General features: G+C 36.5%; 1 protein-coding gene across 9 annotated transcripts in view; it reads right to left on the minus strand.

The window, feature by feature from the left end:
- LOC117237019 (regulator of G-protein signaling 9) overlaps positions 1–12,183 on the minus strand; it is a 41,377-nt gene that overhangs the window by 24,573 nt on the left and 4,621 nt on the right. For all 9 annotated transcript variants that reach the window (XM_033500580.1, XM_033500579.1, XM_033500578.1 and 6 more), the window contains one exon: positions 9,431–9,648. In XM_033500580.1, the coding sequence (XP_033356471.1) occupies positions 9,431–9,499 (69 nt within the window). In that variant the 5' untranslated portion in view covers positions 9,500–9,648. The remainder of the gene's footprint in view (positions 1–9,430; positions 9,649–12,183) is intronic.

The raw sequence follows: 12,183 nt of genomic DNA on the forward strand, positions 1-12,183 counted from the left end.
AGCGGTGTACAGCTTAGCCACGCCACGCCACGCCATCCCACGTAAAGAGATAATTGGTGCCGTTTGACTTGAAGTAAAAACGTGGTACCGAGCAATCTATCTGTACTCTATCTAGGCAATGCTATCCCAGATAAAAGGATAATTGGCGTCGTCAATCTGGGGTTGGGAATGCAGATGGCTTGAGCAGCCGTTTTCTCTTCGCCAGTTGTTTCCCGCCTACGAGCGTGTCACGTAAAATTAAGGCTTAGGTTTTAAAGACAAGAAGGTTGAACCGTAACACCGCTACTATCTTTCTTTTCTATCGAAATTCTTCCATCGAATTCTTTTCTATTTTATTATGAAGCTTGAATATCACAACTGAATAAGCACAGTTTACGCAACTGATCTGAGAGATGTTGACCGATGAGAATTTGTAGTTTCAGTCCAGAGGTGTTCTCGTATTATTACGGAGGAAAGCTCGGCGCGGGTGTGCCCTTTGAACTAACAACGCGGATTCGTTGTTCACACTTTTCGTTAGGAAAAGTGAAGGTAACGATCCGCGATGCCAATCGGTTATAGCCCACGTTAATAAATGAAGATAGGAGGAGGAAGCCTCCTACCAACGTGGCTCGTAGCATAAATAGGGGATATAAAGAACCCCAAGCCAGAAGTCAACCTACGAGTTTTTTTCTTTTTTATTATTTAACTTGTACTTTACAATTTGTCCAACTGGACATTTGGTAAATTTTTCTAACATAATTACTAAATAACATGTGGATGGCTACCCCCAGCGGGAATACCATCTTCGAGTTTGACTATTTTATTTCTTTAGTGAGATCAGTGGGGTGATTTTTTTTTAGTCTTCTTTCTATGAGAGTTTTGCTCGTTTCAGCAGGCAGCTGGTTCGGATGTGTTGCCGTTCTTTCCTTGTATTTTTCTGCGTACCTGCCGATTTCTTCTTTGACCGTTAGTATTTTTAATTCTTTGCGTATATCCTCGTTTCTGACATTGTTTCTGGCATTATTTATGTGGCTCATTGCTGCTGTCCCCCATAGTGGTATTCCGTACGTCCAAATTGGTTTTATTATCGCTTTGTAGATTTTTAGTTTATTTTTTAATCTAGGAGTGCCGAGGCTACCCCTAAATTTCCGGTACCCCTAAATTTCTGAATGTACCTCGAACCTTATAATAAACATGTTATAACAAGCACACGAGCGTATGATGATGAAATGATTTTCATAACGGACCAAAAAACGTTCGGGCGGGATCTCGATACACCCGTATTGTTTGGGTTCTCAAAAGTTTCGTGATCCTACTTCGACTCGAGTATAAGCATGAACAGGCAGTATAAACATTATTAACCATTGACTAAGAAGGGGATAGAAGTGACGTTAAATGGGACTTTGTGTCTCAGATTCTGAAATACCGATCTGGGAAAGCTCAGAATGTTTCTTATGACGTAGTTACATGAGTTGAACAAATTCTCGCTGCACTCTAGTAAAATCAAAAAGATGAAAGGGGGAACGTCTATGCCTTTGTCACAGAGTCATAAATTAGCAATAGAAAAATCAAGGAGGCCTAACGAACATCCCACAGGGCATCGAAACAACAACGTAGACAATGTCCCAGTGTCAGAAAACAGTAACGTCCCGGCAACACCCCGGCGACACCTTGTTCATAAGAGTCAAACCTATAGTATATAAACCTTCCTAAAATTAGCTCTCGAGTCACTCTGTTCAATTCACGTAATAAATTCTGCCACCATATCTAAAGTCTGAATTTTTCTTACCTTGTTCGTAAAACGTTTAAACCTGTGCGAAATCATTCGAACGACGAGAGGAAACGACCAGCGATTTCTTAATTTCATCACTCCCCGCGTCTTCGACGTGACACGTACATGCTTTTATGAGGTACGCATATGTTAGTGTCACGACCGACATACTTCAAATCCGACGGACTGACGATAGAGATAAAGATGTGGCGGCACTCGGCGACAATGTATATCGCTGAAGTGCCTAATGAACCATCAACATCCCAACGGTCCTTCCACCGAAGGTTCTAGAAGAAAGAGCACGTGGCAACGATCGCGGACGCCTAGCAAATGCATGGACGGTGGGGATGTTGAGGGATGACAAAAGAAAGTAATCGGATCCGATCGAAAGTAAAATCATAAGAGTCTGTCTTAGAAAGTCTTAGAAAGCCTGGAGTTCGGAAGTAGATCGTAAAGTGTATTGTTGTTAAAAAAAAATAAAGTTTTCTTTTTTTATTTTTCACCTCAAATTTCTTTTTTATTTTGTTATTTTACGTGACATTAGCGTCAACAGTTTCAAGGCTATAATTTTTCAAAAAGGTAAGTTACGGAGGCGAAGTTTAGTTGGCGATTAGCAAAGGAGAGACAAGGAAAAAATGGAAAAAAGCAGACGCATTAATAACATTTAGAGCGTTAAACGAGTCGGAAATAGAATTTTCTGATTGCAAAAGAAATTATTAAACAGTTTGAAATGTTGATCTTGAATGTAACTTCTATCGTTAGAAATGGGCTTGATCTAGGTCCAATATGAGTCAGAATAGTGGACGAAGAAAAATTCAAGATATACAGTTTAAAATAGACGCGGTCTCTCTGCCTATTTAGCAGGAAATGTTGAAACGGAGTGACATAGTGTACTGATAAAAAGTAGCTAACAGAAATTGGATGATGAAAGCCAGTTAGAAAAATCTTGACGATTTTTGGCAAGATCGGCAAAACGACTATACGAAAAATGGACGCCAGTGGCTAAACTGTCGCATAATTTAGAGATTGTGCTATTAGCCACGTTTCCCAGATATCGGAATTTGGGTACCGATTTTTTTAAAGCTGCATCGTTGATCAGTCAAGAATATGATACGTATGCAGAATACGCGATGGAAAAAATTTTCTTTTGAAAAAAACAAGATAAAAAATATGCGAAGAGCAAATTGTTGAAATTATAATCCGGCTCAATGAGACGCTTTCTCGTTATAGATGTGGAAAATTATAGATAGAAGAGAATGCTGCACGCACAGACAAATAGCCTGATAGTGTCAAACAAAAAAAAAAGATGATTCCAAAGTTACAAAATTGCAATGACGTTATGACTGCAACAAAATTGACCATAATGATAGAAGGTGTCGATATAAACAGCAAGCTATGAAGAAGAGAGAAATCAAGGTAGTTCAGACAGGTCGTCTGCACGTTACGCCATTAACTACACGAGACTACGTTGTTTCAACTGTTGCGGCACAAGGCCTTTGTAACCGTCATCTTGCTAAAATTACGACTAACGACAAACGTGTAACATCAACCACATCGCAATCCACATCAGAGACCAGGTCGCACACCGAGGGCAAGATGGCAACCGGATGTCTACACATCCGCCACAACATCGTCACTAAACTTGACTGATTTTTCATCTTTCGAACAGTTAACATCTCTTTACCGGGTTTCTACCCTCAGATCAGTCGCCTACTTAATTTGTATAAAGTTGTTAGAGTAAAGTGTAATTTATACGTGTCAATTCAGTGTATACTCAATTGTGACTATTAAGTGCACAATAAAGTATAATAAAAAGAAAGTTAATGGTTCTGTTTCGGTTCAACCTTGTTATTTTTATAGAATCTGAGTTGTGACTTGTGATTTTACGTGACAAACGCGACGCGTTTCGCGGTCCTGGCACAATGATTCTCTTTCTAGCGGCTTCTTTGCTCCTTATTATACTATCGCGGAAAGACCGACGAAATATATACAGTGTTGCGATATAGCGTAAGTGCCGACAGGTTGAAAGGGTCTGAAACTTCAATAGGCCTAACGGTCCGTCAATATGACTTCAGTACCGCAGTTGGTAGTTAGTCAGTCGGGAGTCAAGAGTCAAATTAGAAGGAAGTTAGTCGTTGCAACGGATCAGTAAAGTCGACAGCGAGTTCGAGACAACATCAATAAACGCACTATTTTGAAGTAATACGCCGAGTAGTCCTTTGGCACCCTTCACGCCCTACATCTCACAACCTTGATAGATTCAGCCGCATCATTTTTTGTTGAAGTAATTACTTCAGGAAAAACTCTACAACTTTTCTTTCGTATATGGAGACCACTGTTACGAAGAAAATAGAATTTAGTGAAACAAAAAATTCGAAATAAGGAGAGATCCATATTATTGTGCCCTTGGATATAAATTTTGTTTTGGGTTAGAAGATCTAGAAACAAAAGAGCTATAAGTAGATATCTATAGCTGTTTCTCGTAGCCTTCAGCTAGAGCTACAAGATTAACTTTTTGGTAATGTCCTTTGCTATAAATATATGAACGTGCTCCCTATCATTCTTCTTCCTATTGTATTATAACACTGTAAGAGTGAAGATCTGGATCAGCATACGCTATACCTGTGCTTATACTTATACTCTTATTTATTTCAATATATTTTTCTATTACAAATTCATCCACTCGTTCCCCTATCAGTCAACCTCAACAATTTTCACCGCGGGAAGGAAGTGTTAGAAGAATTGGAGGGTGCTATGAACGATGCACATTAACGTTATGTAGAATTACTGAAGGTATAATTTGCAAAAACCGAAACAACGTTGATTGTACATAGTGCAAAATCTATACTTCAAACATTCTATATTGTACCGAATAGAGAATCATTGTACGAAGCTATACTACAAGTAAACACCATCTCTGGTACGGATTTAATTTTCAAAACATCAATGATACGGAACCCGAATTGTTTGACTTCCGTTTAAACAAAAAGAAGAAAATACATCCAGAAACGTATTTGGATATATTTATTTAGATTGGATTAGAAAATTATTTAACTTTGTTCAGACGTCCCATCAAAAATGAAAGAAGAATTGTATTACGTTTTGATGGAATATTAGTAATTAGTAATATCAGTAATTACAGATGACAAGATTCGCGTGGTAAATATATTAAGGAGAAATATATTAGAACGACCACAGAGATACCAATAACTTATCCCAACATGAAATAGTACGTAAAATAATCAAGGATCGAAGAATATTAGAAAAGATAATTATTCGTCAATTCGTCACAGACAATCGCCGTATACGAGCTCAATTATATCAGTAAAGAAAAAAGATGGAAATGATAGATTATGCGTGGATTACCGAGCTTTAAATCCTACAACAGTAAGGGATCGGTATACTTCATCACGGATCGATGATTAACTTGATCGTCTAGAACAAGGTAAATACATGAAAATTCAAGAAAGCGGTTTCGCTTTCATCGCCCCCGATGGGCATTATGAATATTTAAGGATGTCGTGGCTTGACTTTATAGTCATACGACTACAAAATCCATTATCAAATATTCTTTTTTTCTTTTGCAAGAATTTCACAATCAATTCTCATTGAGAATTATAAGTAAATTATTCTGGTATGGTATAACACGTGGTATAAACGTGAATAATAAGTGATTATCGTATGTTTGATTCTAGCTGAATCGAATGTTTAGATCTAGAGGATAGTGTCTTTTTAGCCTGCGAATCCGTCGTGTCAAGTAATTGAATGACTAATGGGTTTTGGTGGTTGTTAACTTTTATGTTATTACTGAATTTGGATATTTCTTCTTTAACTGTAGGTATCTTAAGGTCGCGATGTATTGTTTCGTTGATAGCCTACCAAAGTGCATCTATTAGATCTTAGTGTTTTGATTGGAGTCGTTGAAGAATTTCTATGTTAGAATTACTCGCTCTTCCCCATGGTTGGATCCCCATTATCGAATATGACATCATTTTGATTCGCATTGCCGCGAATGACTGCCAAGTCAAGGTGCGAGTCACTACGGCAGAGTCACACGCTCAGAAGCAGTTATAGAGTAGATAAAACGTCCTGCATGCCATAGCCATCGAAATAATAACCAGATAGTAACAGAATGGCCGTGTCTGATATACACCCGATGATGACCCCTCCACAGGGGCCAAAACTTAGTATAAGAACCCTCTCAAATCAGCATTCAACACCTTTTTCTTCTAACACACTGAACCGTCACTCTGTTGGATTCGTCCAATAAATTTTATTACCGTATCTAAAGTTCAAATTTTTTTACTTTACTTGTGAAACGTTCGAACTACGACGCGAGATCACCGGTGATCTGTCAATTTCATGATTTCTTGTATCTCCTACGTGACAACAGACTAATCGCGCGCGATTACGAAGTACGGATATGGAATATATACATGCTATACCCAAGTTCGGAACAGTCATGCGCGACTAAACGTCATTTTGTTGTTAGAATGTGAGGAGTCCTCACTGAGGATGTGTTAATATATAACACTATCAACTTATAATGCTATATCACATTATTATATAATTGTTGAGATATGTATAATTTTCTGTGCTGGACTAGGTTAAATGCGTAGTAGAGATACTTGTATGCGAATATCAGTGTGTGGAAGTATGTGTGTCCGAAGCGTCTCGAAAACAAAGGAATGTAAACCTATCAGTCGGTTAAGAGTCGGTTAACAGTCGGGTATAAATGAAAGTGCTGAGACGCGTGCAAGTGTGTATCGATGAATATATAAGGAATCGTTCATGAAATAAATATTTCATTATTTTAATACTAATCCTCAGTATAAATTTAGTGTTCCTATAACATTATTTCGGCTTCAAAGATCCACAATTTTCAACAATAATAATACATGTAAACTCTCTAAGAGTTCAAATGCGAATACGTTTGTACGACCGTCTCTCGACGCACGACTTCTTTTGTTTCACGGACAGAGCGGCTTTCTTTGTTTTACGGAGAGCCATTTTGAGAGACACGCATTTCCCAAACGTACGGACAGAGATCAACATCGGAGATAGACAAGATCACAGAAGAAAGAGTAATTATTTAAAACATTGAAGACTCAGGACGTAGCTCAGGACGTTGAAAATCGATTCTCGATTTTCAGGTAGACATTGTACAGAACTTGTTATTTATTGTTTACTGTCATTAATTGGTTGTTGTTTATTTAATTATTACTGTTATTAATTGTTGTTAATTATTAATTGTTGATTACTTCTGTATTTCATTTAAGTGTTTTCACAATAAACTCGATTTTCAGATTTTCAGGATCGATCCCTGAATTATCCTAGAATTGAACCTTATATACATAATGCTAGGATTTATAATATCTTTAATAGAAATAATTAATATCACAATGATGTAGAATTTTCTACCGTAATACTATACATATGTCTGCTTGTTAATATTTGACAGAAATCCAGAATTAAACAATTTTATTTCTGTTTTTCAACCTACCCAAGAACTTTTTTATTTACTACTAATAGTTTTTCGACATAAATATATATATAGGTTAAAAACTTTTTATAAGGAGTGCCATGATAGACCGATTAATGTGTTAAAAAACATATGATCCCGTTGAAAAAAAAATTAAGTTGATCTTTGTTCGATTTCACTCATTCATGAAGGTTCAAAATAACACGTGATTTACAGCTCGATCAGAGACCATTGGTTACTTCTGACAGAAAGATTTAACTTTTTACCATTTGGCTAGTAACACTCAGATGGTACACAACCTCGTAATAATTTCGACAAACAGCGTGCATTTTGAAATTTTCCAAACGCGGTAAAAGTTTGCTTACACCAGTGTTTCCATAATCAAAAAATTTGTCTGTCAGAACCTTCGACGTAACAAATGGAAAAGAGACCTAACTCGAACATGATTCTTGTCTTCTGTTTTTATAGTTTATATAGGTTTAGACTATATACCATTTTATTCAACTGCCGTAAGGCGACCAGAAACCAATATCGATGCATATGCTATTGTACAGTATATACAGACGCACAATTATAAGCAGAGTACACTGTAGCGGTAGTAACAGTTCTTTGCGAATATCTTGTAAACCTAGCAGCAGTTATATGTACAGAAAAAAGTTGTTCAAAATTCTGAGTTCTATGCAAATATACAAAAATCGAAATTAGCGAGGTAAATGAGATATCAACAATTACACATTTCCCTACACATATAACCAGAGATCTCACGTAGCCGGTCTTTCCGAAATATCTGTAAGAAACTACTATACCGCTACAGTGAATCCTGCTTATAATTGTACGTCTAGTATCGATTGCCGGTTGCCGGTCGCTTATCTTCTGTCTATAAACGAGGTCAGGCGAGATTAAAAATCTCATGTACAACGTTCATATGCTAGGCTGTAAAAGACATCTGTTACAACTTATAACTGAATCAAAAGTGAATATCATCAATGTACATATTGGGTTTGGATTCGGGTTAGTTTATTCAAGTTCAGTTGCCCTCACGACATCCAGCAACGCTTTCGAATAATGACAAATTATGTCGTTGTTTATTACTTAAACCTATAACCGGCTTCCTCGCGGCGTCCGAGTCAGGAATACGAGCAACACGGGTATATGTACACATGTACCAAGGATCCCTCCCAAACTTTTCTCCACCCGTTGCAATCTCGATACGTGTATCCGCACACCTTTAATGTATTAAAATCCCGCCAGACCTTGCCCGAACTGTTTTCGGCCCATTCCGAAGCTCAGGATCTCGATATATACTCGGGACGAATCGCACACCTCTAGTAACTTCGCGCGCGCGTTTGTGTATCCTACGTATATCCGTAAGCATAGACACTCTTAAAATTTTCCAACTTAATTATTAAGACTTAGCCAATCGCACGCGCCACAGCGAGCTATACGTTTCCCATTGCGCTCGGACAAGCAAGCCTATAACCCCAATCTATAACGCTGTCCACCGCGTGTTTTCCCAGTATCAAGGACTAATATTCACTACTTAAAAAACAAAGAAGTCTAAAAATTATTTAGGCGGTCAATTATACTTTGCGGTAATGATTTTATTTAACGATTTCACATATTGTTTATACAAAACGTCAAATAGAAAGGATATATTATAAGTATAAAAAATATAGGCAAGATTAAAAACATTAAGGATGACTAAAGATAAATAACACGACTTGAACGTTAAATTAAAAATTCATAATGCATTTTAATATCTGTTTACAATGTGGTATCGATCGATTATAACTTTACTTAGTCATAACTGATAGTGTAACTTTGTAATTAATTTTAACACCACTAAATTGGTGTATTTTATTATATACTGTACTTTATAAAAGCAGAAAAAGTGGTGCAATTAATTCGGGGCAATTCCAGGTAAACAATAACTGGTAATAACCAAAACAAAACAAAAAAAGAAAACGCGTTGCAATAGTCAAAAAGGGAGATCTCCCCGTTCGGTCACGCAGCGATGTACTTTACAGAGGGGAGATCTCCCTATTCGGTTGGCTAGGTGTTAAGCCATAAAACGATGTTTGATAAAATGAAAAATGACTGGAAAATTTTGTACTAGTATCAATATGCGAACTGTGAATCAAGTTTAAATAATGCAGCTAGTACTCTATTCATAATGTGTAAATAAGAAATTCATAAACCTTGTCGAAGGCGTAAGGCCTGTGAACGCGTGGCTCCTTCTTCTGTTGTTGATTATTAGAGGCCTCCATCGCGATCGAGGCGGCCCTCTGCGACGCTGACAGGAGCTGTGGCGGTATCGATGGCGGAGGGGGCTGGGGAGTTGGGCTGGAGACGGGTCTACCCGAACTCCATGGGGCTCTAGCCCCATCCCATCACTCCAGTCACCCCCGCACGCCCACTGAAATTTGTAAGGAATTATTCATTTCACATTGTGTTTTTACATAATTTTCATATTTTTAAGCTTAATTATAATACTACTTATAACAAGGCTAATTAATATTTCAACGTTATCGGTATATGCTGGCTAATGATTCTAACAAATGAGGCAAACTGTGTGTAGTTCTCAATTTTAAGTAATACAATGATTAGAAACAAATCGCGCAGAAAAACCTTTCACTGTTTAACAAACACTATGTATATGGCACAATTTTCTTTTACCAATACATACATCTTCTTATCGTTAAATTCAAAACATTTATATATGCTTGATTACTTTCTTAGTTGTCACGATACAAGAAAATGTTTCAAGAAGAATCTGTTGTATTTTAGAGGAAAGATTAAGTTATAAGAGTGAATGTCATCTGAAGGTCGTATCTTCTGAAAGCTTTTAAGTAGAGTGAATTAACTTTTTGTTTATATTAGAAAAGTGAAATCAATACGCATCCTAACCCCAATCATGTCCCATACTATGGCCCTGAAAAGATCTGAGTCGAAAATTTGGCAAGAAATTGACTGAGGTGAAAATTCGCAGAAAATTAATTGCAGAAACAAAATAAACATCTTAATTGCATTATTTTACCGTGCGCTGAGAATGTTGTCCTCCAAATTCAATACACTTATACAATACAAACTAATGCATGACTAGCTAGCTCTTTTTATTGTATCCGAAGATAAACTTGCACATTGCACATGCGTTGGAAATACGGATTTTTATGCCTGCAGCCGTTATCGGAAAGTTGAGCACATATTAAACTAATAAATAGTATGATTAAAGTGTTTATTTTGTTTCTGTAATTCATTTTTCGTTTCCGCCTTAGTCATTTACTTCCGAAGTTTTCAGCGATAGGTTGTTTCAAGATCATGGGACATGGTTGGATGAGTTTTGATCTCACCTTTTTAGTAGTAAACGAAAAAAAAGATATTCCACTTAAAAAAACCTTACTATTATTAAAATCCTAGAGGATTTAACCTTAAGACGGTCTTCACACTCATAATCTAATTTCCCCCCTTGAAATACAATAACTTTCTCTCGTAACATTTCTTTATCGTGACAAATACAGAGGTAATTAAGAACGACAAAGTTAGATAGGACACACTGTATAAATTTTTTATCGAAATTATCCGATCTACATACTGTTCAATTTAGTAAATTAGATTTATTTATGTAAATTAGAAATTAAATTTAATTTGTAATTAAGCTTTGGTGAACTGAGTGAATTACTTCCTCATCGACTTCAGTGGTCTTGAAATATGTTGTCAAAGTCACCATTTTTAAAAGCTTCTTCCTATACATATATAGGATGGTCGATTTTAGTTTCCGAGCTATACACGAAACTATGTTTGGTACCATATACACAATGTCTTCGAAATCATGGTACAAATGGTCGCAGGTGGTGATTCCACGTACAAAAATAACATCTTTTCGTTTAAGGCTTTGTTTTCGAGGAAAATGAGTCTGAAAATCTATCAGGTACCACCCGTATATTAACTCTTTACCTTATACACGATGCCTAAAAGTTCCAAAAAGGAACATGTTCGATAGTGATAGTAGTGATGACGAACACTATTTTGAACCTGACAAGATAGAAGACGACGACAATGCTTTAGACAGTGGAAACGAACTCCGTTCAACAATGAATCGGCTCAGACGTTTCAACGTTTCTAGTAATAGTGACAATGATGATGAACTAAATATTGATGAAAATAATACAAGCCTCGACAATGAATAACGCAAACGTTCAACGTGTATATTTTCTCAACTGCGCGCGCCAATACCTCTCGTCCACAGCGACGCTCGCTCGCAGAACGGTCTTGTCCACAAAGGATTAACTGGAAACTTCGAATTATGAAATTTTTGTTTCTGTTCGTGTCTGTATTTTAAACATGGACAATGTCATGATTTGCTTCCTTATTGTTGTTATCTTATCCGCGATATCGATTATTATTTTCCTTTATTCTGTATTTAATTTAAATGGTTTTATAAATGAGAATAACGTTAATACTTTGTATGTATCCTTTTATTAATTAGGAAAGGAAGAAAAAAATTAATTAGTTAAAACATGGGTACCAGATGGGTTTTCAGACTCGTTTTTCTCAAAAACGAAGTCTTAAAGGAAAAAATTTTATTCTTTTTTCACTTATTTTTGTATGTAGAATCACCACACGATCGCTTGTACCATAATTTCGGAAACACCTTGTACGTACCTTCTTTCTATATTTTGTACAAAATTATAGATTAGATATTATAATTATTGCTTATGTACGTATATATGTGCACAAATTATAACTGTGTTAATGTAGACGCACCATTATCGGTATTGCCTACGGGCCGCCACTACTTAAATAGCTTAATCCTACCTACTCCTTTGCATTTGAAATTCAGTAACTGGAATTTTTGTTATTTTTTTCACTGCTTATACGTCACTATGAAAATACGAAAATAATCCGTCAAAATTCATGAGTAGGTAATACATCAACAGCTTTACGCAGCATA

Source organism: Bombus vosnesenskii, unplaced genomic scaffold, assembly GCF_011952255.1.
Source record: "Bombus vosnesenskii isolate JDL3184/JDL3185 unplaced genomic scaffold, Bvos_JDL3184-5_v1.1 scf7180000013353, whole genome shotgun sequence".
NCBI lineage: Eukaryota > Metazoa > Arthropoda > Insecta > Hymenoptera > Apidae > Bombus > Bombus vosnesenskii.